This window comes from Abramis brama, assembly GCF_963993115.1.
Source record: "Abramis brama genome assembly, chromosome: 12".
Lineage (NCBI taxonomy): Eukaryota > Metazoa > Chordata > Actinopteri > Cypriniformes > Leuciscidae > Abramis > Abramis brama.
Window position 1 is genome coordinate 26,315,344 of NC_139974.1, and position 27,524 is coordinate 26,342,867.

Consider the following 27,524-nt stretch of genomic DNA (forward strand, 5'->3'; position numbering starts at 1 on the left):
TTGACTGTCCATTGTCCCTGTTAAATAAAATGTAAATAAATAAAATAAAACATCTGTGGAGATATCTATTTATACAGTAAGTTCTATTATACTGTATATTCAGAACATCTTCGTGTCTGAAATATCTGGTATTCAGCAGTTACATGTTCATCTCACTTCAAACTGAACTGACACTTATCTAAGCACATGCATATCTTTGCATGCATAAGTAGCCTACACATTTAAAATATATTTTCATATTATATTATTATATTATGTTATTTTATATATTGTTTGTTTTGTTTAAAATATAATTGAGTAGTGAGCATCAGACATATATTTAAAAAAAATGTATATATGAAAAAAATGTCCAACAAATGTAAAAATGTTCGACATGTTCGCCATGCTCTGAAATTTTGGAAGCTGGCTTTCAATGCGCATGAGCAGACCAGCGCCGCTCTCCTCGCCGCGCATGCGCAGAGAACTGAGCTTCTCGTCGCAAATGTCAGCGACACGGACAAACACTGACAGACTCTCTGACGGTTCAGTGTGAAGACGAGAAATGAGTGATTTCCTAAGTTGTGACGTTCATTCTTAATAAAAAAAAACAACCTTAAAGCGGAAGGAATTGACGGAGATATGGAGCAGGAGTTTGAGGACATAGATTCAGAGGGCCGCTGGCAGAACCTTTATTTAGTAAGTGAAGCTAAGTCAGCTAGCATGCTAATGAGCCACGCAATCTACCGTTAGCCGTTAGAGAAATGTCATTTTATATCTTTTATCTGTCTCTTTTTTAACTTCATTTCAGTGTGCTCTCACTGTTCTTCGTTTTTACTGTTGTTGAAATGGGGATAAAATGAAAGTGAAGCTGCAAAACCAGGATGTTATGGTGGTTGTTCAGATGTAAACTTAAGTGTTACTTATGAGTGAAACTGTAACTTAGCTGTATCTCAGAATCCAGTAAACTGCCTATCTAGACATCATGTTTGGGAACTGAGTCTGTTTAAATTGTTTTGTTTTTTTACATTTTTTACATTTTTTTATTAATATACTTGTTAATCTGTCATAACAACAGAAAAACACAGTGTAGGCTGAGATTGAAATCAAAACGTTCTAACATGTCTTGACGACAAAAATGCTGTCTTGTTAGGGAACATAAGGTTTTGGGACAGACATCTAATGACAACAATGTAACATTCCCACCGTGAATGTTATACGAATAACAGCTGTTAGCTATTTCTGACCTAAACACGTTTATTTACTGTAAACAGCAACTGTTACGTTTTCCTAATATCATTGACTAAATGTCATCCATAAACATAAAAAACAGTACAGTCTGTTAAATCCAACTGCCCTGTATTATTCTTCACATACATTAGTATCCTATACACTCTTGAACAAAGAAGTATTAAAAACTTTTAACTGGATTTCTAAACTTTCACTCTTGTAGTGCTAAATAAACAAGCATATTTTTATAGGCCTCATAAATGTAGGTTGGTGTTGAGGGAGTTTGTCTTAACTAAACAAACTTGTTGCTTCCTTGATTGACGTTTCCAGTAATATTATGTTACTATTTCTGGAAGTAGTCAAAATCGACATGATCAGCTAATTTCTTTTAAACGTGCTTTTCCTGTCCTGTGTTTCCCGACATGGGCAGTTGACTTGGGAAATGAACTGAAATGAAACTTGATGAATCTAATTAGTAATTAATCAGTAATGATGACCTAATTTAACTGTTGTTTTGAAGCTTTGCATTTATTTCTTTTTCAGGAAATACGCAATCAGTCACACGAGTGTGCTTTCAAAGTGGCCAAGTATCCAGAGAATCGCAATAGAAACAGATACAGAGACGTGAGCCCATGTAAGTAATGTCAGGTTCGCCTTAGTTCTAGGCACGATGCTTCTCATCATGTAATGTAATGACTTTAATATTGCATTCGACATTGTTTCCCTTTTTTTCCAAACATATTAGTTGACCACAGTCGGGTGAAATTAGAAAACACAGAAAATGACTACATCAATGCCAGCCTGGTGGTTATGGAAGAAGCCCAGAGAAGATACATACTTACCCAGGTAAGTAAACTCCACCCAGACCATTAAATTTACTCTTGGAGCTCCAAACATGCGGAGCTGACAAGGTTCCCGTGGGTCCTTAAAAAGTCTTCAGTTCAGTTTTATCAAATTTAAGGCTGTTAATGTATTACATATTCTAAATGGTGTAACAAAAGTCATTTTTTTAAGAGGTTTTAAATTTAGGGACAGAACAGAAGAACAGGAATCATGAAATGGCCTAATGTTATTATTACATTTCATGAAGCTGTTACTGAAGTAAATAAATTTAAGCAACGGTTAACAATCAAGCAATAAGGCACATTTCAGTATCAGACTGTTTTGTTCAGTGCTATGGTTTTTCACTGTCAGTCTGTATTAAAATACAGTTGTATCCAGAAACTTTGCTATGTGTAGTTAGTTAGCCACATGAAATATATATATATACAGAAAAAGTGAGCAAAGATCACTGTCAATTACAATGCGAGGTACACACAGCTGCACTCATGCGAACACTCCTGTTATAATCAATAAAGCTGTGCAATGAACCTCTTATTGACATTGTGTTTATACTTTGTTGGTTATAATAAAAGGATACGTGAGAATGCTGAACAAAAAAAGCAGCCGTTTGAGTGGATTCTGACTAAATTAAACAACTGGCCATTGCGTTTATGCACACAACAGATATGTCTGTGATTGGTTACATTACACAATGTAATTAGAAACCTTTATAACACTGTTCACAGAGCACTTAACACTCGCGGGATCATTTTAAAGCATCCGGCTATCAGCGGGTACTGGTACTGCAGAACGCCAGGTATCGTCACATTAAGTTATCAAATAAATCTTTGGCAGGAAAAAGATTCATTTTGGCAACCGCCTAAATATTTTCAATCCAGGAAACCCCTGATTATGCATAATTTTAGAATTTTTGTTACACAAACTGCATCTGGCATGTAATTTAACGTAAACTCTTGTAGCTCATAGGAAAGTAAGACAAAGTACATTATTTAACACATTCATTATATAGATTTTACAATTGAGTATTGACAAAATAATCTGTTTATTGTCTTTCTTTAAACACATTGTTATTGTATCAACAAAGTTCACTATCCTCTAATTCATATGTATTGATTTTTTAGTACATAAACCAATTTGAATACATGTGTATATATTGAGTATATATTGTAAAACATGCCATGAGTATTTTAAACTTGCATGTAACCTGTTATGCAGCTGAAGGTGTGCCACCCCAGTTTAATTACGTAAAGAATCTGAATTTGAGATATAGGATTTATTGTTAATTGTCTGGCTTTGTTCTCTATGGTATTCATCTTATTTGTGCAGGTCATAAAATAGGTCTTAAAGTCTTTTTAAAAACTCTTCACAATAATATATTTCATTCTATTTTGTGAACAACAGCTAGATTGATTTGAATGAATGATTCAATGACTCACTCATAAATACTTCACTTGTTTTATTACTAGATGAATCAGCGTTTTTGAACAAATCTCTTGAATGAATAATTCAATGTTAAAGGGATACTCCACTTTTTTTGGAAATAGGCTCATTTTACAACTCCCCCAGAGTTAAACAGTTGAGTTTTACCGTTTTCTAATCCATTCATCTCCGGGTCTGGCGGTACCACTTTTAGCATAGCTTAGCATAGATCATTGAATCGGACAAGACCATTAGCATCTCTCTCAAAAAAATTAACAAAGAGTTTCGATATTTTTTTCCTATTTAAAACTTGACTCTTCTGTAGTTACATTGGCCCTCATTTATCAAAAGTGCGTACACCCAAAACCACGGTGACTTTTGAGATTTATCAATATAGACGTTGGCATACGGCACGCTCAAATCCTACGCCAGCTCAGGAGGTGGTGTACGCACGTTTTGAGTTAGTGCGGAAATTCCTAACACCACAAAACGCACTGACAAACTAAAAGATATGATATATTATGACCCACTGTAAAAAAACAACAGCATAGTAATTATAAACTTCAGTGTTTATTTTTGTGCAACATGGACTTCAATGTTTAATTTGTGTGACTTTACCAAAGCATTTGATTTGTAGGCATATGTATTCCTTCAGTTGCGAGCCTGTGCGCTTTACCTGACGTTTCAAGCCTTGTTTATACTTTCTCCACAGACTGTGCGCGCACCTCCCCAAACGACGAGGCGTTTATACTCGACGCGCTCGCCGTTGTACTATTCTTTGAAACGATGGTTAGGCCAGGGTTAGGCCCGGCAGGTGCGCACGGACTGGGTTCAGTAATGAAAGGCTTTCAATGACCAAAAAATAATTCGGACTGACAAAATAATAAAAATGACATTCTTCTTCTTTTAAATAATAATAATAATAATAATAATACAAATAATAATAATAACGACATTCTTCTTCTAAATAACAATAAGCATCATTAATAATAAAAATCATAATAAGAAGAAGAAGAATATTACACATTGTCATGCAATTATTAATGTGAATGAATGGTACTCCACATCACATCATCATCACTATTGTACACCCCAATACATGTGACGTGATACGAAATTAAATGCTAATTGTTTCAAAACAAAATAATGCTGTAAAATAATGCATTGTGATAGGTCATTTGCTCATCCAAGTTTCTCTTCTTTGCCGTCTTCCGTGTGTCCATGGCGTAAAATGAGGGCGTGGGGGAAGCGGAGACTTGAATATATAGGGGCGTGTTATTCTAATGACGATCGTTTTCAGCCGCGGCATTTATCAAGGGCAGGTATTGCGTACACCTGGATTTCAAAGGTACGCACAGCTTCATAAATCAGGCGGTGAGAGGAGTGTAAGCATAATCTTACGCCAACATATACGTCCGTTTCTACACAAGAATGATAAATGAGGGCCATCGTGTACTAAGACCGACGGAAAATGTAAAGTTACGATTTTCTAGGCTGATATGGCTAGGAACTATACTCCCATTCCTGCGTAATCCCTTTGCTGCCGTACCATGAGTCCAGCAGGCGTAATGATATGACGCAGCGCCTGAAAATAGTCCCCAGCTCTGTAACTTCCAACGTGACCGGGACTAAGTTTGTCTAACCTATTAGACCTATTTTCAGGTGCTGCGTCATATCATTACGCCTGCTGGACTCATGGTACGGCAGCAAAGGGATTACGCAGGAATGGGAGTATAGTTCCTAGCCTTATCAGCCTAGAAAATCGCAACTTTACATTTTCCGTCGGTCTTAGCACACGATGTAACTACAGAAGAGTCAAGTTTTAAATAGGAAAAAAATATCGAAACTCTTTGTTAATTTTTTTGAGAGAGATGCTAATGGTCCTGTCCGATTCAATGATCTATGCTAAGCTATGCTAAAAGTGGTACCGCCAGACCCGGAGATCGGCTGAATGGATTCGAAAACGGTAAAACTCAACTGTTTAACTCTGGGGGAGTTGTAAAATGAGCCTATTTCCAAAAAAAAGTAGAGTATCCCTTTAAACAATACACTTTTTAAGTCACTTGTTGCCACCTAGTGTCAACGATGTGATCGATGCAATCAATATCAAGTTACCTTTAAAATGTGATTTGTTCTATCTTGATCTCTCTCTCTGGTCGACATTTGTTCTACCATAGACAGCAGTGTTTTATTTTTTATTTTTTATCTGAACTATAAACTTTTATTCCAGTACTTCTCTGATCATGTGAATATTTGTAACAGAAATAATGATACTGTGTGGTTGAAAAGACTGTTGGTGAAGCTCTTTCATACCTATACGTGACAAATGCTTTTTCTGGGTAACAGCAGTGCCAACGCAGATCTGGATGTTCTGGTGTGATTTTGTCGAAGGTTTAATAGGCATCTTGCTGAATCGTTGTCATTTAGAAATAAGAGTGTTTAAATCAAGATCGCAAACTTTTTATGATTAATCGTGCCGCTCTAGTTTTCAATATTAGAAAGCTTTTGCTTTTAGGTTGGATTAAGTTGTCTTAAGCAGGCACTTTTTGTCTAAAGTTATTTCGGTAGACTAATTGCAGGGACGATCCCTGGAGAATCCTGTGGTGAAATGGCTTTTCTCAGGCTCACAAAATAGCAGTTCTTAGTAAAAAACCTGTGTGTTACTCCTCTAGATTCAACACCATTGGCTATCTTCACTCCACTGGCAGTTGCTTTACATTGATGTTACTACTGGATGATGTAGGCAGGTGGTAGGTTTTACGCACGTCTATTACCAACCAATATGTGTGGGTAGCTTTTCAAAGGTCACAAGTTCTAAAATACATTAGTCAGCCATTTGAGATTCGGTTTTGTTTTTTGTTTTTTTTTAACAAATGTGTAGGTGTGCCAGACTTTTTGGCATTTAGTGATTTTGCATTGCTAACAACTAGAGGTTAGTGCTGGGCAGTTTGACCAAAAATCTGTATCACGGTATTTTTTAAGATTCTGTTGGTTTCACAGTATATCCTTTTCTTTCTTTTTTTTTTCTTTTTTTTGGTGGTTTATTTTACTGTCAGGAGTACAGAGAATATAAAAACATTGTAAGGACAAATACAAATTTACTTTGTAATGGTGGTAATCAAATCAATTTATAAAACTAACAATTTAGCAATCAAATGAAAATGTAATAATTCCTTTAATTTTTTGGCAGTTTTACTGTTTAAATTAAAACACGTATGAAAACTTGTGTGATATTCCCTTGAAATAATGTTTTAATAGATTTGATTATTATTACTTTAAAGGGGCTATATGCTTTTTTCTGAAATTTAAACTCGCGACTGACACCTGTGGCCAAAAAACGGAACTGCTCTTCCTTTCTGCTCGCTCTCGTACGTGCACACTTCACAAGTCATCCGCTGCAAAGAAGTCAACATTATGTTTACAGAGGTAAGAACAGTCAAATACATATATTGTTTGAGAAACTAAGTTTGTTTGCTGACTAGCGGTGGTGGCAGAGTGATCTGAAACGTTTAACATGAACGCGCTTGACGTCACATCCGCAGACAGCGCGCGAAAAATCCGACCCGACAGAAAATAGGAAAAATAGGATACAGGCTTATAGGTGCACCCACTGTGAGCTGACAAGGTGTCAGTATGCTCATCAGGAGATGTTTGAGTCATACATGGTCAAATAAAAAGGCTATTGTTACGTTTATTTTGGGGAAACAGTTGCATATAGCCCCTTTAAGTACATTTTACTGTGCAATTTCTTTCATAATTTCTTCAAGTTAGACTGAACTTTTATTTTGCCAGGTTGTAATGAAGACCTTTATGGTTCTGTGTTTTATTAAACTGTATTATTATTATTACTTGAAGAATACTCTACTGTGCATGCTGTGTGTAATATGTTTCTGTTGTAATTTCTTCAAGTTATACCCAACTTTTATTTTGACAGGTTGTTGTGAAGACCTTTGAGATTGTGTGTATATGATATGACGAATGGCGATAGTTTTATCAAATGAAATGCTTGTGAAGTGACTCTCAAAGCAGCTCTGCCGATGAAGTTCATGTGTCCATGTCCTTGTATAGTGAGATGGCAGATGCTGAAACAATAGATCCATGGAGCTATTCATACAAGCGCAATCAATCTCAGCGCAACAAAGCAAGATTTTCTTTTTCGACCAGTGTGCCGATTTTTGTTTTTCCCCATCGCCCCATAATGAAACACTGAAATGAGAAATGCTGTTCAGTGTATTATAAAACACTACACATTTTTTTTAATCAAAATCCACTTTAGATCGCAGTCGGAAGTTATTACACGCACTCCATGATGGTTTCTGTGTAGTACCAAATTTTATTTATTTTAATTTACTGTTGTGTGTTGTGCAGCGGACAAGGTTAAAACCAAATGGGAAAACATACGAGATGCATACATGAGGAAAAATATATTCTCAGTCAGCCCCACCTATTGTGCAGGCGTGAATTAGCTGAAGGCAATCAATCGTTTCGCGTTCAGTGTGAAAGCTCTGTTCGCCTACGATTCACGTAGCTTCAACGCATCGCGTTCAGTTGTGAAAGGACCTTAAGTTCCATTTGTAACTGGATTCCATGATTCCATCCTCATTGCGGAAATCATAGGTCTCTACATGGTTTTTGCAATATTAAAGATAGTTTTCTATGTTATTTATTGTTGTTTTAAAATTATAAGTTATTAGTAAGAAGGGTGTGCAGTTAATAGAGGTCCACTCTCAATACACTCTATATATCGCTCTTTGTGGCCATTGTATCGATACAGCAATTATTTCAGCTGCACAGCAGTATGGCGGTATTTGAAATGTCATCTTAAGAAAGCCCTGAAAAAATATAAAGTTGGGTTCATATTGCTTAAAGGGATAGTTCACCAAAAAATGAAAATTTGGTCATTCTTTCCTCACCCTCAAGTTGTTTCAAACTTGTATGAATTTCTTTATGTGGAACCTAAAAAGGATATTTTGAAAAATGTCTAAAACCAAACAGTTTATGGGCCCCATTGACTTCCCCCATTGTATCTTTTTCCCCCATACTATGGAAGTCAATGGGGTCCATCAACTGTTTGGTTACCGAAGTTCTTTAAAATATCATCTTTTTTGTTCAACAGAAGAAAGAAATTCATACAGGTTTGGAACAACTTGAGGGTGAGTAAATGATGATGGAATTTTCATTTTTGGGTGAACTATACCTTTAAGGAGCTATTACATAAACCATATTCTTGTGGCCATTGTGGCCCATCCCTTCTTATTGTCAAACTTTGTGTGTGTTTCTCTATTTTCAGGGTCCTCTGAGAAACACCTGTGGTCACTTTTGGCTGATGATCTGGGAGCAGAAGACCAAAGCAGTTATCATGCTCAACAGAGTAATAGAAAAAGGCTCGGTAAACATCATTGATCTGAACTTTTTCTCTTTGAAAGCACCATGATTTCAGCCTCCACACTCATTCATACAACAATAAAATGTTAAATCTTAATTCATATTAGAAAGTAAGTAGTATCTTAAAGAACTAAGACAATGAAGATACTGTAGAAAATATAGCGCTGTTAAGACTATTAAAACTAGTTTTCTAAAATTGAAATAAAACATAAATATTAGATGAAAAAATGTAATAAAAAATTAGAAATGTTGCCTTGACAACCAACAACCAAATAATGTTACAGCTGAATTGCCATCCTGTTTATTTTTGTATGACATTGAGATATTTTAAATAACACTTTATTAGAAATGAGTCTATGTGCAGTTTGAGTGGGTTGGTGGCATTTTAAACATGTAGTGTTTTCCTTTTATACTATTAATATGTATATTTCACAATAGGATAATATGACAGATATTTTGGAAAGGCCTAACTTTAAGTATCTTTAGTTTTTTGCCCCAGATCTGGTCATTTACTAAAACTATTTTAAAAAAATGCAATTCATAGATTTAATTACCATGATTTAATGGCTAAATGATTAACTGATTTAAAATGAACTTTTTTTCTACTTTTTGAATGCAAAGATTATGCTTGCACATTTTTTTTATACATCAAATAGTAGATACATTTTAACTAGATTTTTATCTTCGACTCATATCATTTTTATTTGTCATTGCCCTAATAATCACTATATTATGTGATAAATGCTGTTAGTACTCTTTATACATGGCAAATCCTAATTTTGGACCATTCTAATTTTGGCCAGTTAACTCAAATAACTATCATGTTCATTTGTTTTTGGACATAGTAGACACTCTTTTAGGTTTTAAAAAAAAATTATATCAGGAAGTTTTTAACACTTGATTTAAATAAAAGAAATGTTCTAAATCTGCTTCTACATTTCATTATTTCCACACGTTCCGTAATGCAGGAAAAGTGTGCACAATATTGGCCGACACAAGAAGAACGAGAGATGTCCTTCCGTGACACACGCTTTGTGGTAACACTAGTGTCAGAGGACGTCAAGTCATATTACACCACCAGAGTGCTGGAACTCCAGAATGCAAATGTAAGTTTCTCACATTGACCACTGAAAATCACATTCATGCTCACAGAATGCTTTTTCTATCAGATTCTTTGGCAGATTTTAATTGCAATTCTATGCTTTTAGCAATTCTAATATCTTATACTTTTCTTGTCTGTGTTTTTTTTTTTTTATTGTATCCACTTAGACGGGGGAGAGAAGAGAGATTTATCACTTTCATTATACCACATGGCCTGATTTTGGCGTCCCAGAATCCCCAGCCAGCTTTCTGAATTTCCTGCTTAAGGTGAGAGAGTCTGGTTCCCTCGGGATGGACCATGGTCCAGCAGTGGTCCACTGCAGTGCAGGAATTGGGCGATCTGGAACGTTCTCTCTGGTAGACACTTGTCTTGTCTTGGTGAGTTGGATCTCTAAAACTAGGAGCCTACAGGATTTAAATTATCACGTTTTTTTGTGAGTCATGATTAGACAACCTATACGCGATGGTGGTGCCACATCATAAGTTATACTCTTATATTCTCATGAGTTTGGAGTATATATTGTTCTTTTTTCCATTTGTCTCCCACTCAGATTAGAGTTAATTAACCACTGCTTTTCCTCTATCAATGATGTGTTCAGATGGACAAGAGAAAAGACGCATTGGAGGTGGACATCAAAAAGATTCTTTTAGAAATGAGGAAGTATCGGATGGGTTTGATTCAGACCCCCGACCAGCTGCGTTTCTCATACATGGCTGTGCTGGAAGGTGCCAAGTACATTATGGGAGACTCCTCTGTGCAGGCATGTCATCACCAGTATTTTAAACGGAATCACCAGTAACTGGTCCCTGGACTAGACTTACTGTGTTTGTGTTTATGACTTTTTTTATGGCTGTGTGCAGAAACAATGGCGAGAGCTCTCTAGAGAGGACCAGGAGCCCCTATCTGAGTCTCCCCCGCCGCCTCAGCCTCCTAAATGCACAGAACGCTACAATGGCAGCAAGCTGTCTCGTCTGGAGGATGGGGTGGACTCAAAAACAAGCAAGAAAACAGGCCTAGAGACCCCCAATAAAGAACCAGACAGAGATGCTCGAACAATGTATGTAACAAGACATTGTATATTTTTGATTTAACGAAGTTTTTCCAAAACTGCATGTGGCCAAAAAGAAATCAGCAAGCATGATTTCAGATTCTGGATTTGGTTGCCAAATGAATCCCAGGATTATTGTACCATTTTAATGTTTTAGAATGGTTGGATTACTGATTTCCTTGTATAATTGGATAAAGCTTACAAAATCAAGAACATGTCAAGGTCATATTTCACCCCAAAAAAGGACTAAGAAATATAATTTAGCTTTAAGAAAACAAGGAAAACCATTTACTTTTTTGCGTTGTTCGTGTTTGTTTGTTTTTTTCAAGACAAGCACATTTCCTGCCAAACTTTAATTTGATTTTAACTATAATTTGAAAAATATTTATTTTATTAAAACCATTTATACATTGCGGTATTACTTAAAAATAATACCACGTTATTACTTATTGTAATAACGTTATTACTTTAAATCAATGTAATACAATTATTTTAATTTACTGTAAGAATGTTTAGTGTAAAACTTTCATACTAAAAACTGTAAATTACAGTATCTGGAGGCATTTGCAAAATGTGCTTATTCAAACAGATTTGGCATACCATGTAAAAAAAAAATGCCTGGGCCAGTGCAGATGCGTTGGATGGGTTTATTATTAGCGAGACGTTCGCATTCGCTCTAGACAGTGTTATTAGCATACTCAATTGCTTACTCATGACACATGGCAATACAGCTAAAAGTATTCCTAACATTTTATTGAAAGTAGTCTATACCTGTTGAGAGATGCCTTCACAAACACCTGTAAAGAGCTGTATTTGTGATGTTTGAGAGTTGGGGAGGCTGCTTTTTCGTAATTCCGCAAGGTGCCACTGGTGTCGCAGAAACTACATATTCACCTTGAATTTTCTTAGTGCTAAATATTTTTCTTATTTATTTATTTTGGGGTAAATTGTGAACTGGACTCGATTTCCATGAGATTCACCAAATTTGTGTCCTAAATTAATAGATTGAAACTTAAGGAGAACTCCATGAAGTCTTATCTCTTCCCTGTCCATATTTAGGTTTTGTCCAAACAACATGCAGCCACAAGCAACATGCAACAAGTCATTGTCACTTGCTCTGTTTTACTTTTTCATTTCTGTTGTCGTGCTGGGGAGCCCTGCCTACTGGGGAATGCCATTAGTCTAAAATCTCACTCCACATAGTTCTAGTTTAAACGTCTATTATATTCTGATAGGCTGTGAATAGAACTGGAAATGAGACTTGCCTAGTACCTAAATGCTGTTAAAACACTACACTCATGTCATGTTATATTCACTCTTTTCTCTCTTCAGTGGTCACAAAAGACCAAGAGATGAGAAAATGTCCAACCCCATCCAGAAGACTCAGAAACAGACAAAACCCAGGATCAACGACCCTGATAAGAAAAGAAAAAGGTGAAACTGTCTGTCTGGAAGGAATGTGATTTTTATTATGCTCTGCTTTTCACTGACTTCCTGAACAATTTCAGCATGTCTGATCATGTGTATGTAATGTCATATAATCCCACAGATCTTCAACCCACTCAGTTCTCATAATGTCATTTGGTATTTAGTGTCTCAGATGCAGGTGGCCTTACTAGACTTTTAAGTTACTATTTAGTCGTTTGGGACATTCAGAGACCAAGCCTTTTGCAGACTCATGTCACAAAATATCTCTGTTGTATTGTGATTTAACAGCACCTGCAGAAGCTGCGCAGTTACACCAGTGCGGATCAGTGTACAGCTGTTCTTTACTCTGTTTGATATGTGGCATCTGCCCAGGAGAGATTTGAGTGGTGATTTTGTGTGCCTTTGTAATGTCTGTGTGTGCCAGAACTTACTGGCATCACTGATAATACTATTATATTTATAATATCTTCATATAATATAATAATAAATTGTATAGACGTGTTGGCCAATATGATAGCAGATAATTATTTTGGATTATTTATTTTGTACAAGTTTATAATATCCACCATCATAAATTGGTGAGTAGGACAGATCTCTTGACAGAAGACGGCAAGATTTCAGATTTGAGTAGGCTAGTGGGTTGCTGATGGAATCAGACTGAGCTAATCTGATGGCCTATTTAAAAAAAACTAAGATTTTTTTGCATTGTGACATTTTCATGACAAGCAGATTCTCCCTTAAATGCTCATTATTGTAATACACTGTAATACAATGTTTTCGTGTAATAAAATTAATTTCAGTATAACAAATACTACTATGATCTTTACTTACAACTGTACTTTACAAATGTATTATTGCGTTTAAAATACATCATTACTTACATGTTAAAGTTAGATTATTTTACATTACACTAATGATAATTTTGGGGGAAATGTAAAAATACAAGAAACTGGTTTTAAAAATAGTCTTAATTTTCTTTAGTTAACATGTCATTTCTCATTTTTAGATTCAGCCTTCAGCAATTTTGTAAGTGTAAAGAGGTCATATGGGGTCAGGTCAGCGTTGTGTTGAGGCTTGTTTGTGTCTTATATTATGGTTTCAGTCTGGGCTGTATTTGCTGTACGTGACACAGCGAGTGCTGCCCTGTTGGGAAACAATGAGGCAGCAATGGCGCATCTGCAGGATATTTGTACAAAACAAGCTTGACCGGGCTCCTCAAATTCCCCAGGCTGTACGTGAGAGCCAGACACGAGCCTTGTGTGCTGTGACATGCTGGTTTGGAGCTTGCTGCTGTTCTTATGGCCGTGGCTGTTGGCGTTTTAAGACTGAGCTTCAGCATGGTGTGATGTTTTTGCTTTTTTCCTCAGATTTAGACATTGGCCTTTACTACTTGAATGAGATTTAAACAAAATGTAAACAAAAACTTAAGTCTTTTGAGGGCCATAGATTTGTGTTGAGCTTAAACCTGATGGTTCTTCCATATTGAAATGTGGCAGAGTTCTTTAGTTCTTCGCAGAGCTTCAGTGCAATATTTCTCAAATTTTGTGGGTGTGTGGTTTGCGTGCAGCACTGGTATGTTTCTGCAGACTGAGCTGAGAGTGTGTTTTGCTTGGTTAATTGTGTGTCACTAAAGTAGAATTTATTTCTTTACTTTTCATGTATATTTTTGTTTAATTCTGCCATTCCGAGTCTGACCAAAAAAGATGCATGTATAACAATAATAAAACTTCCCTCACTCACATGCCCCCCTTTATCACACTCAGGTTTGCAATATTTTGTTGATCACATCATTGGAATTGCAACAGCTGTGAAATGAACCCACTAATTATTTGTCATTGGATGGATAAATAAATACCAGTGGATAAATATTTGTATCAGTCAGATGGCTAAAGATAGACCAAATAGTCTTAACCAGTGATTCTCAACCAGGGGACAACTTTCCTTGAAAAAAATATTTAAATGTAGTTATATTAATATAATATTTATTAAAATGTTTAAAAACGCTCAAAGATAAAGTTGGACAACAATAACATAATTTTGAGTTATTTTTTAGCAAAAGGGGTGAAGAAGGAGCAGGGAACAATATACCCATATTGAATGTAATTTTGTCACAGTAATAAGAGCTTGGTCCTGGTTGTTAATGCCCCTGCTGCATGTTTGGATATTAACTACCATTTATTTCCTAATAGACTGTCAATCAGTGAAAGATATTGCATATATATTGAATGTGCTATTTAAAGGGATCACCCAAAAAATGAAAATTCTGTAATTTACTCTTGCAGCAGAAATGTATTGCCACAAGAATTTATATCATGGAACACATTTTAAGGTTAGCCGCGGAATGCATGCAAATATTATGTCAGTCTGATGTCGTATTTCATTTACATGTATTTTCATTTTCATGATAAAAGCCGCATAGTCACACCTAAGGTTGCGTTTACACTGCAAGTCTTAATGCACAGATTTAGATCTTTTGACCATATCCGAATTTTATTTTGGTCCCGGTATTTTGGTATTCACTTTAGATATGACTGGTATCCGATATCTGTGTTTACATTAATCCCCGCCAAAAATGATTCTGTTGTTGTTGATAGTTTTACTATGAGACATGATTGACCCTCAGCTTTTGAATGGCCATGCTATTAAAATTATTTATATAATTCATGTCGGGTAGTACCATGATTATTTGCCAGCATGGGTAAGTTAAAAGCTGTCATAGATGTTTGTAGTAAAAAATCTGACTGAATGGATATAGACCGGAAAATAACGGTAATTAAAAATGGAAAAGATCTAGAATTCTGACGTGAAATAAAGTAGGGGGGTAAGATTACATTTATTATCAAATTAATTAACAAGAGAGAGAGATTGAGTGTGAATTACCTGCGTCTGTACAGCATCTCAATGGCCCTGGTATTAAGATGTGTTTTGGTCGATCAGATCACAAGTGGACAACGCTAAATACAGGTGTAAAGGGGGTCTAGAACGTTTTGAGCTTGAAAACTTTCGACAACTTCCAGAGGTAGTCGAAAACGCATTAGACTGGATTGCTTTTGTAGTTTAGATGTTCATGTGGTTAAATGCAGCCATAAAAGTCCACATGCTCTCCGTCTACTGACCTAATGTGTAAACATTACAGGAAGCGCGCTAACCAGACGTGATTTAAACTTTGTCGGCTGAAGAGCCAAGTTGGGTTTGAAGACGAAAAATGTATCTAGCACAATGTTCTCTCACCATTCCTGATTTCTAACACGCACTCACAGCATTCAGCGTGATCTTGTGGCTATCAGAGCAGTCTTAATGTTTTTCCATCGTCTCCTTCGTGTTCATGTGTAAATTAGGTGAGCTTATTATATCGATCTATTCTATCTAAATAAGCCCATACATTTAACCACCCTTAGACCCTCCCCTCGATGAAATCAGGACAGAAGTGGTCGAAAGTGGACAAAAGAGACGGATTAAGACACCACGTGTAAACGGGAAACGCTCTCCCTCGTCTACTTGTGATCTGATCGACCAAAACGCATCTTAATACCAGGTGTAAACAGGGCGTATGTAATAGAGAATCTGTGAGTTTAATTACAAAAACAGTGAAGTTATCATCGTGTTGCTGAGAAATATAATGTAGCTTTCAGTAGCGAAAGTGCTTTATTTCTAAAATTCACAGGGCAGTTTCTATGCTCCTGAATATTTCTGTGTGTGTGCAATTTTTTAAATATATATAAACTTTCCACCTCAATAAAAAAGCAGTTTAGAGGCACGTCTGCTTCATATTATGACATTAAAAAGCTATCGTTGTGGGCAAATGTGTCGCCTTCGCCTTGTGGTGGCTTGAAATTCCAAGGAGAATCGGATATACGTGTTTAGACGTAGGTCATATGTCCAGAACGAATGCGAAAAAAGCACATCTCGTGCGGATTTTTGTGTTTATACGTGTCTGATATGTATCAGAAAAAATCTGTTTTTGTTTTTTTTGTGCCAGTGTAATCACAGCCTAATACTGGGTTGTAAAACCTGCTTCAGATATTAGATATTATTCAGATAGTTATGTCGTTTGACCTTCTGGTATTTTTGGAACTTCCCATTAGGGAACAAGAAGAACTCTGCTGAAGTTCTTCTTTGTGTTCCATAGATGAAAGTCATGCAGGTTTAGAACAAAATGAGGGAGAGTAAATGTTTCATTTTCATTTTTGGGTGAAGAAACCCTTTTTAACATTGTGATTTGAAATATAATATATTTGACTTTGCATTCTGTGATTTTTATTGACAGAGCGAGAACAACCAGTGACATCTAACTCCATGGCAACCTCTGCAAAAAATCTCCATCCCATAATCCTTCCCCATCCACCCCTATGTTTTTAAAAGCTGTTTACAGCATGAACTCCTCAAGAAGGTTTCTCCACTCCGAACAACAGCACACACCAGCACTATATCAGTGGATGAAGCTCAATAATATCAAGAGGACAGCGCATCGCCATGGTTTGGATTTGGTTTTAATTTCATTGGACCTATTATGTGTCTCTTTTTTTTTTTAGCTTTTTGTTTTGTTGGAAAAAGCAGCAGGATCTGAAATTGTTCTATGCATTTCTAATGCTGTTCACACATTGTATTTTTAGACAACTTTTTTTCAGAGGCAAAATGAAAAGCTCTATTTTTTTATATGAAATTACTTGAAATTTCCTATCATATATACAGGGCTGAATGCTCAAATTCAGTTTGTGAGATTGTTAGATGACGTCTTATGCTGAAGAGTGTTCACATTGTGTACATAGTGTACCTTATGAGATGTAAAAAAAAAAAAAAAAAAAATTTGATTGTACAAAATGAGGATACATTGCATTTGGTTAAAACAAACAGACCAAACCAGCATTGTCTGATGTTGAAGAGTCTTAATTTTCTTTATCCAAGAGTAGCATCCATGAATAAAACTGCTATCATTTAGTTTCTGTAACGATGTGTTGCTTCATTCACTTTTTCCAGGCTGTCAACCACTGAGCTAATATTATTGCTCTTCTCTCTATAGACTTACGCTGGCCATATTTTACAATAATATTCTGTTTTCCCTTATTGGTAGATCACTTTGTGTTTAGTGTGAAGGTGGATCTCATGAAGAAAGTCCAGTTCATAATTCACCCTGAAATAAAAATGTAGCCTTTTTAAGACCATTAACTTTTTCACATGGTGACATTTTAGCATGTTTTCCCCCAAATCCTCAATACTGTAATGTAGGAAAATATGCTATTGTTATTACTGTAAAATATTTAGGGGCCAAGCACCGAAGGTGCGGAGGCACCTATTGTATCTGTTCCCGTTCTTCTTATTATTCTTCCGCTTCTTCTTCTTCTTCCGCTCAGGGAGTCTATGGCAGCCCATAGAACCGCTTGCGGGAAAGTTATGAAATTTGGCACACTGATAGAGGACAGTCTGAAAAGTTACCATAGCAAATTTGGTGTCTTAAAACCAATCCCTCTAGCGCCACCAACTGTCCAAAGTTTCACTCATGTTTATGCTAATAACTTTTGAACCGCACGGCCTATCAACAAAATTCTTTTGTCTTCTTATTCCCTAGCTCATGACGATTCGATTGCACCCTATGACGTCATTTTCCGTCATGGAAATTTTTCCGCCATTTTGAATTTTCCAAAAAAAACTACTTTTTCGAACTCCTCCTAGGCCGTTGCTCCGATTTTCACGAAAATTGAACCAGATCATCTCCAGACAAGGCCGACAAAAAGTTATGGAATTCAAGTTGATTCGTCAAACCGTTTTCGATAAACCCACGAACAAATTTTAAGTAGCGCTTGCAAAAACAGATGTAAGGCTGTATCTCCACAACGCTTTATCGGATTCAGACCAAACTTGGTACATATCGTCACAAGCATGACCTGAGGCTACATGCTGCGTTTCGGCGCAGCGCCACCTACTGGTCTGGAGATATGAAAATGGCTATTTTTGCTTATAACTTCTGAACAGTTTGTCCAAAAATCATAAAATTGGTCTTGTTAGATTCAGGGCAACATGCCGAGTCGACTGATATCCAATTTTACCATATCGGCCATTTTGACTGTCGGCCATTTTGAATTTTGTGCTAAAATGCTGTATTTTAAGAACGCATGAACGGATTGTTACGAAACTTGGTATGGGTCATCAACACAATGTCTTGAAGGAGCGTGAGAAGTTTCGAAACAGTGCCACCTAGTGGTGAATTTTATTTTTCAAATGCTTATAACTTTGGGTGTGGTCGACTTATTTTCACGAGACTCATCTAATTAGACTCCTGAAACCTTAAAAAACATTTGGCTATATCTTCGAAACCGCTTGTCCGATCGAGACGAAACCACCGTCAGAAGTTTGGAAACATAGGTCGATAGCTATATGCCAATGCCCAAATGCGAAAATATTGATAGTAAGGGGTAGTAAAATTCAATCAAAGTCATGTGTCAGTCATTTTTTACGTGTTTTTTCATATAAATGTCTATAACTCTGAAGTGAATTGAGATATTTTCACCAAAATTGACACACATATGTATGGGCTCACTCTGAGGACACATAAAAAAAATGGTGGGACTGAGCCTCTTGGTGGCGCTATAATAGAACAAAACATAAAATTCCCATTGACTTCAATACAGTTTTGTGAAATAAAATGCTATACTAAACAAATGCTTTGGTGTAATATTACAAAACTCAGAATGTGCCATCAGCACCATCCCCTGAAGGTGCCCAAAATATTTCGAGACAGCGCCACCTAGTGGTCAAAAGTTATAACAAAATTTCCAAAAAGGCTAATAACTTTTGAATAAATCTGTCTATTGAAATGCCACTGGTCTTAATAGATTCCTTGGGTCAAGCCAAGAACATAGATACCAAGCTTTCCTTATTTGGCCAAACTTCCTGTCCGCCATCTTGATTTTCATTCAAAACCTACTTTTTCAAACTCCTCCTAGACCGTTTGTCCGATTTTCACCAAAATCGAATCGTATCATCTCCAGACTGTGCTGACTGAAAGTTATGGATTTCGTGTCGATAGACCAAACCGTTTTCGTATACCGCAGCAGGAAAGTTGAGTCATGATGCCAAAAGGACTATTCAGACTTTATCTCTGCAATGCCTTGACATATTGACACCAAACTTTGTGTGTGTCATTGTCACTCTGACCACATCACATCAGTTTTGTAACTGTGCCACCAATTGGTCGAAAGTGATAATCAATTATATCATATTTTTATTTACTGTTTCTATGATTTTTCAGGCATTTTGCCTAAAATCCTCTTTAAATGTCTTTAATTGCTCATTGTTGCAGTTGGTCTGACACTTTCAGACATGTTCGCATGTCTTGTTTTCTTATTCTGCTTGGCCCTGATAATTGCTGCTTGCAGCTATATTTGTTTTTTACTTAAACCAACAAATTCAGTAAAATATTCCTGTGAATATTCTTGAAAATGCCCGTTTTCCACTTTCACATTACTATAATATGCTTAATTTAGAAAATTTCACAATGAGAGGAATCTTAATTGTAATTAAATAGACTTTAACATGATTAACATTTCTTGTTTATGAGTGAAATACACTCTTTTAATGTTTTTGAAAGAAGTCTCTTATGCTCACCAAGTCTGCATTTATTTGATTAAAAAAAAAGTAATATTGTGAATTATTACAATTTAAAATAACTTTTTGAATATATTTTAAAACATAATTTTCAGCAGCCATTACTCCAGTCACATCATGATCCTTCAGAAATCATTTTAATATGTGATTTGCTGCTCAAGAAACATTTATCAATGTTGAAAACCGTTGTGCTGCTTCATAATTGTGTGTAAACCGTGATAATTTTTTTTTTCAGGATTAGTTGATGAATAGAAAGTACAAAAGAACAGCATTTATTTTAAATAGAAATCTTTTATAACCATGTCTTTCCTGTCACTTTTGATCAATTTCATAAAAGTTTTTTTTTTTTCTTTAAAGTAAAACTCTTACTTCCCCCAAACAGTAGTACCGGTATATGACCTGGATATCTCTTGACCATTTTTGTTAGATTAAACCCATAATATTTCATTTCCATCACTGTGTTCTGTGAAGGTTTAAGACAGCAATGATGGGACATGACTTGACACTTTTACCATGGTAATTCTTGGTGCACCAACAATGAAAGCACTGTCAAACTATGTAGAAAGGGCCTTTAAATGTTTTCACTTTCTTCCCAGAAGAACAGTATGTCACACACACGACTGGTCACAGCAGGTTTAGAACTGCGTCACATTACAAGAACTGCTACACTGCTGGGAAAATCAAGTGGAAGAGAGCCAGACCTATGCTGTCATCAACTGATGGGTGGAGAGATGAAAACAAAGTATCAGCATGACTAGCAATATAAGAAAAAACAACACGGGACACACAATTTGGCAAAAATAATGTTCCGGGTTATTATTTCTGTTCTATTTCACTTATTTACAAGCAAAATGTGTATTTAACGCTTTGCGCAGTTTGACAGTTCAACATCAGTGATTCTCTGATTCATGTTATAAATGGATGATGTTTCAGCCACGCTTCAGAAGAGAAGAGGTGGGATCCCGCTGCCGAACAGCAGCTTCCATGAGGGAGGAACCCGCCACTGCACTGAGCCCTGCGTCTAAGAGAAAACATCACATTAACAAAACGGCAACAATATCTATGCGGAAAAAAAACTTTCACTTCTGAAATTCTGAAACCACATCCTTCTAAGGTAATGTTTCATGCTCAACAAGTATTGAAAATTCATCCAATGGTCCTTCTGCATGTTTTTCTTTTAGAATAACCGGATCCCATTTCCTCAAAGGTCCTTAAAGTCTCAAACTAAGTCATCAAATTAAAGGCCATAAAAAGTCTTAAATATGTTAAATGGTATAATAAAAGTCTTATAATTTCAAGAGGTCTTTAATTTGGCGAAATGGCTTAATGTGAGTTCTGCATATTTCAAAGTATACAGCCTTGCGGTTCGCGATCAATGAATAACCCACATTTATGCCAAGCGACTGTTTATGGTTTACTGTTGATTAATTATGACAAGATTTACTTTTATGGTGTTTATGGTGCAAACTTTTCACCTTACTGGCAGAGAATACATTTTCATTATGCTGTTTTTGTTCAGATCAATGCAAAAATTACGCAGCATACACGCACGGTAATAAATGTTAACTGGTTGATCGATGAGAATCTAACATGGATTCTAAAAAATCAGGATAAGGTGTGTTTGTGAGTGTAACATCCCTGTTCCTTAAGGGTTAGTTTACCCCCAAATTTTTATTATTCCATGATTTACTCACCCTCAAGCCATCCTAGGTGTATATGAGGTGTATCTTCTTTCAGACGAACACAATTGGGAGTTACATAAAAAAATATCATTGCTCTTCCAAGCTTTATAATGGTAGTGAATGGCACTCCTGATTTTAAAGTCCAAAAAAAGCACATCCATCCATCATAAAAGTAATCCATACGACTCCAGGGGGTTAATAAAGGCCTTCTGAAGCGAAGCGATGAGTTTTCGTAAAAAGAAATATCCATATTTAAAACTATATAAACTAAAATAACTAGCTTCCGGCAGACGCCCTACGCAAGTCAACTCAAGCCAAAAGAGTAACTTCTGACGCGATGTGTGACGTATGATGTAGGAGTAGCGTAAGCTTTGACGCCTCTCGCGGTTCAAACTAATTGGGCTGGGCAACAAACTTAAGCTTTCTCTTATATCAAAAATCCTCAGACATTTCTCTTTAAAAATTCTCCTTTTAGACTTTAATTCTTGACCGGTGTTTTGTTTTGCTCTATCTTCCGCGTTCATCAATACGTCATGCGTCAGGTCAGGTACTCTCTCGCCGGCTGTCGGAAGCTATTTATAGTTATAAATATGGATTTTTTTTAATACAAACGCATTGCTTCGCTTCAGAAGGCTTTTATTAACCCTCCTGGAGTCGTATGGATTACTTTTATGATGGATGGATGCTCTTTTTTTTTTTTTGGACTTCTAAATCAAAACCACCATTCACTACCATTATAAAGCTTGGAAAAGAAATGATATTTTTTAACATCTCCGACTGTGTTCGTCTGAAAGAAGATCGTCATATAGGACGGCTTGAGGGTGAGTAAATCATGGGATAACTTTCATTTTTGGTCTAGGTTTGATTTAGGTTCATTATTTTATAAAACTTTTTGTTTTCGTCAAAACCTATTTGAACTGTAAAGTTGGGTTTACAGCTTGTGTTTTTTACAGTCATTTTAGGGTTTCATATTTTACCATAGACATTGCCCTACTCCACTCATACAGTAATTTATTTGTGCAGGTCTTAAAAAAAGTCTTAATAAGCCTTAATTTACCTGATTTACCAGATACCCTGTTTGTTTCATCAGCATTATTCAGATTCACTATATTTTCTCACAGACTTACAGGTTTTTCCAGCAGATGGAGCCAGTCATTGAGATGGTTGATGAGAGCAAAAGCATCAGGGACGTTGTCCCCTTCTGAGCAGAAGATCAGCACTACTGCCATAGGGATGTCCTCTGTGCAGCTGAAAGACAACAAACTCCATTGGCCGAATTCACGATTGTAGATCTGATCATTTTACGATTTTTGACAGTTTTTACCAGTCTGTGTAAAGGGCTTTGGTCACTCCTCCTCCAGGAATGTAGAGCCGCTGCTCTGAGTCGGAGATCTCAGGGAACACACTGATTCTCTCCATCTCCCTCCAGCCCAACTCCTCCACCCGCTGGCCCTCCTCCTTCTGCAGAGACGGGCTCAGCAGGTACCGCAGAGGAGTGCTGCTCAACAAGAAGACACAAGCATTTAAATACGACCGATACAAAAACATCTGGTGTTTTTGGTGACTTTTAGTGGATGTCTGAAGTCAGTTCTCCTGAGGTTCACACAGGTGTAAAGAATTATCTTCTAAAGTCTGAAGCACAATACATTTGTACAGTATATCATTTCAAAATTTAAAACATGTTTTCATTGAAAAATAAAAAAGTGTGTGTGTGCTAACTTAAAATGCATGGCGTGAGGTTTGAAAATTGTTATCTAATATAATGATATCAAAGATAAGAAAATTAATTTACTAATACAATGACATTTATACGATTTTGTGTACATTCTATCTATCTGTCCTCACTGTTTCATTACCCATGAAGCTGTTGGTCGTCTCTCTGATAAGCGTGACTGCTGGAAAGCAGCACACTTCTGAGGAATCCACTACTCTTGATCCAGGAAACAATCAGCTTTCGGAATGACCTGACCTTTGTCTAAAATGAACAGTAAACAGCAAAGAGTCATATGCAAGTGAAATAAAAATAAAAAATTATCTGTGATATATCGGCCAACATTTGGCATTTTATAATTGGCGACATCAGCTGAAAAAACTTATTTTTGGCCAATAACTGTTAGAATCAGGACTCTTATTTTGACAGCATTAGGATTTTTTTGACAGCACTGAGATGGCACAGGAGCTCTGGTTCTCCGTCTGCAGAAGTTTACTGTCTTTGTTTAACAGTTCAGTCTGATAAATTATTAAACAGAAATAATTTATTAGAAAGAATGTTAAAGTAAACAGTATATGAAAACCTGTTCAAGTACAAATTATTTTCATATTGCTTTATTTTCAAATTATTTCAAATTATATACATGATTAAACTGAATAAACAGTTGATTAAAAGTATAAACCTATTATATATATAATTATATATAACTAAGAGGCGGCAAAACCGGTTGTATGATTGGTAAATCATTTTATGTATGCCGATGATCTGGCTATTGTTTCCCCTAGCAGTGCTGGATTTCAACAGTTGCTGAATATATGTTCTGATTATGGGCTCAAATATGATGTGCAGTATAATGCTAAGAAGAGTGTTGTCATGATATGCAGAACAAAAGGGGAAAAAGACCTCAACTTTCCAGTTTTTTATCTGTCAGGCAAAGTGCTAGGTATTTGTAATAAAACAAAATACCTGGGGCACTTCCTCACAGATCAATTGTCTGATGATGATGACATGTATAGGCAGTGTCGTATGCTTTACATGTTAGCAAGAAAATTCTATATGTGTTCAGACAATGTTAAGATAAGGCTCTTTCAAGCCTACTGTACTCCACTCTACACTGCCCCATTGTGGGCCAAGTTTAAAAAGACAACCATACATAAGCTTCAGGTGGCCTATAATGACTGTATGCGGATATTGCTTCAAAAACCTAGGTGGTGTAGTGCAAGTGAATTGTTTTGTAAGGCAAGAGTCAACACTTTTCAGGCTTTATTGAGAAATCTGATGTACAAATTTATTGGTCGACTGAATGGTTCTCAGAATGGTATTAAGTTACTGGCAAATCCTAGTGAAAGTGTTGTGCGATACCAGTCACATCTGTGGAAGCACTGGTATAACTGTCTTTTATAATTGGTAATTGTTTTTTTGTTGTTGTTTTTTTAGGGAGGGGTTGGGTGTCTGTAATGTTGGATGGTTTTCTAATGGACCCTGAGTCTGTCAATAAAGTTGAACTGAACTGATATATATATATATCTATATATATATATATATCTATATATATATATATATATACACCATAGCTTATATATTTCTAAATTTATATATATCTAATAAATTATATATTATTATAGAATAGAATATATAGAATATAATAGAATTATAATTATAATTATAATAAATTATATATATATATATATATATATATACATATATATATATATATATATATATATACATACATACATACATACATACATATATATATATATATATATATATATATATGTATATATATATAATATGTATATGTGTGTGTGTATATATATATATATATATATATATATATATATATATATATATATATATATATATATATATAAAATTCACAGTATTAATGGGGTCTTTATACATGAAAATATATAGCTGCGTTTTAAATTTTAGGATTGGGTCCCTCGCACAAAGATAGTAATACTTGGGGGTCCGTGGCATCTGAAACTCTGCTCTAAGATACTGGCATCAGTCATCAAAAACTCCATATCAGATGACCACTAAATTGTAAACCTTCAACAAAGTGTAAACTTGTATAAATGCACACCACTAACCTGGATGATGGGTGTTCTTATCTGCAGGACAGCCAGCTTTAAGTCACTGTGGGAGTAAACTGCACAGACACATTCACAACATCAGACACTGTACATGCAAGAGTTGGTGGCAGGGGCGTAGTTTGTGGGGGGGTTGGGGGGGAGATAACCCCCCCAATATTTAAATCTATGCATTACAACCCCCCCAATATTTGTACCATGATCACATGAAAAGGAGGCATACCCAAACTTCAACCCCCCCAATGTTCAAACCAAATCTACACCCATGGTTGGTGGTGTAAGAAAATATGATTCTCATGAATTAAAGCTATGATATCCCATTACCCTCTGCGCTGGTGCTGAGCTGTGCAGCATCCTCAGTGGAAGTGGCATACGGGTTGTTCCCAACCATGGGAATCAGACAGTCCGTGTGGAAGTATCCCACTCTGGGCATATTTAATGTTGAGATGAGGAGATCCACGGCGAGCTGTCCCACGTTTCCAACAGATACTGCAGGCTATGCACAAGAGAAACAATTATAAGTAGCTCAGTGTTTGATAAGTGCAGCATACAGAGGATCACATGTGTTTGTTTGTGTGATGATGATGAAGCTGAAATACTAATGAAGGCAAATACTTTACTTACCATTATCAACGTAAAGCCTTTAAAAGATGGAGCTACATCCCCCGCCGAAATGAACATTTTTAAAACGTTTATATCTAATTTAGAAGATAAATTCAGATGAATTACAGTGGATCTGTAGAGATTTTTACTTTCAATTTCTTGCGCTGTGAAAAAGGACCTGACATTACTGCGTCATGCCTCACCAGGACACCCTGATGCCTGAACAAAAACAATCAAAACTACTCATTTGCGCGACGTGTATTTTTTGAGTGACTTTTTTATAGTTTTAAGGACGTAAAAAAATGTAACATATAATGATATCAAACATTTTATCAGACCTTAAGAGACATTCATTTGTCTGTTACAATCATTTATTGTGACAGAAACATGTCAAAATAAAAGTCTTTAGCCAACAAATTTGCCAGCTAAACAATATTTCTTATCTTATTATTATTATTATTATTATTGTTGTTGTTGTTAATTAGCACATAAACTGCGGTTTATTTACACTGCTCATTTGAAAGATGTAATTTTATTTTCGAATATATTAATAAAAAATACAATTACGCTAAATACTATACTAAAATAGTGAAAAATTAAGATTTCTTTTAAAAATATAAAAATACGGGGTATTAGGGGGAGTAATAGCCTATACTAGAACATATAGTTTTATCAGAAACTCACTGCTGAAGCTCTGTTCAACATGAATGACCAGAAGATGACGCTAGACTCTTATAGAAATTAGAGGGGAAAAAATAATTTGCCATGTCCTGTGTTAGTCTTATGAGTATGATGCTGGATCATGAAATTCAAATAAAATTCAGAAGAACATTGTGTGTCAGTCACTTTAAGTCATTGGCAAACAGACACTCTGTAAAAACAACAGAGATGAAATAGCAGAGAAGAAAAAAACTGATAGTTGAAAAAAAAAAATCTATTTCAGTAAACTCAATATAATATCAGGCTGAAGATGGTAGGCCTACTCGTGATAATGCAGTATCCTTGAGCCAAGGGCTATGAAACTTACAAAACACAATAACAGTGACTTTTCTGCAGGGATATTCAAAAATATGATGTTTCACACATGACAATGCAAGAAATCAATACTATTTCTACAATAGTGCCTGATGGCCAATTTTAACAGATTTTTATGTAAGATCTATTTTTTTTACTGTAGAAATGACTTTAGAGAAGTATAGAGCACACTTTGTGAACATCTTAAAGAACCATTTAATTCATATATATTTTAATTTATCAGTTATTTTATTATAAAGTTTAAGTTTTAGTATTTTGCAGTGTTATTTAACATCATTGCAATATGCCTACTGTTTTTTATATATGTTTTGAAATAGTTTTAATTTTTGTATTTTCTTGTATTATTCTAATTAGTTAAAGTTTT

General features: G+C 35.7%; 2 protein-coding genes across 2 annotated transcripts; one reads left to right on the forward strand and one right to left on the reverse strand.

Moving 5' to 3' along the window:
• The first annotated feature begins 466 nt into the window (after positions 1-466).
• On the forward strand, positions 467-17,379 carry ptpn2b (protein tyrosine phosphatase non-receptor type 2b). The gene is made up of 10 exons (XM_084130423.1): positions 467-675; positions 1,750-1,840; positions 1,952-2,052; positions 8,759-8,857; positions 9,822-9,959; positions 10,123-10,332; positions 10,554-10,715; positions 10,816-11,012; positions 12,336-12,437; positions 16,699-17,379. The coding sequence occupies exons 1-10, from the start codon at positions 619-621 to the stop codon at positions 16,721-16,723; spliced, it is 1,182 nt and encodes a 393-aa protein (XP_083986549.1). The 5' UTR covers positions 467-618; the 3' UTR covers positions 16,724-17,379.
• Positions 17,380-20,823: 3,444 nt separating this feature from the next.
• Positions 20,824-26,506, reverse strand: psmg2 (proteasome (prosome, macropain) assembly chaperone 2). Its single transcript, XM_084130873.1, has 7 exons — positions 26,147-26,506; positions 25,847-26,018; positions 25,523-25,581; positions 23,572-23,690; positions 23,040-23,213; positions 22,843-22,963; positions 20,824-21,054 (listed from the first exon to the last, which is right to left on the reverse strand). Exons 1-7 carry the CDS (start codon positions 26,201-26,203, stop codon positions 20,974-20,976), a joined length of 783 nt encoding a protein of 260 aa, XP_083986999.1. The 5' UTR covers positions 26,204-26,506; the 3' UTR covers positions 20,824-20,973.
• Between the last annotated feature and the right edge of the window lie 1,018 nt (positions 26,507-27,524).

Coding starts and splice junctions, on each gene's coding strand:
- psmg2 (XM_084130873.1), bottom strand. CDS start 26,203: ATGTTCATTTCGGCGGGGGATGTAGCTCCATCTTTTAAAGGCTTTACG. Junction 23,691..25,522: donor TAAGAACACCCATCATCCAG/GTTAGTGGTGTG, acceptor TGTTCATTTTAG/ACAAAGGTCAGGTCATTCCG. Junction 22,964..23,039: donor AAAGCCCTTTACACAGACTG/GTAAAAACTGTC, acceptor GTTGTCTTTCAG/CTGCACAGAGGACATCCCTA.
- ptpn2b (XM_084130423.1), top strand. CDS start 619: ATGGAGCAGGAGTTTGAGGACATAGATTCAGAGGGCCGCTGGCAGAAC. Junction 676..1,749: donor GCTGGCAGAACCTTTATTTA/GTAAGTGAAGCT, acceptor TTTCTTTTTCAG/GAAATACGCAATCAGTCACA. Junction 10,716..10,815: donor TGGGAGACTCCTCTGTGCAG/GCATGTCATCAC, acceptor GGCTGTGTGCAG/AAACAATGGCGAGAGCTCTC.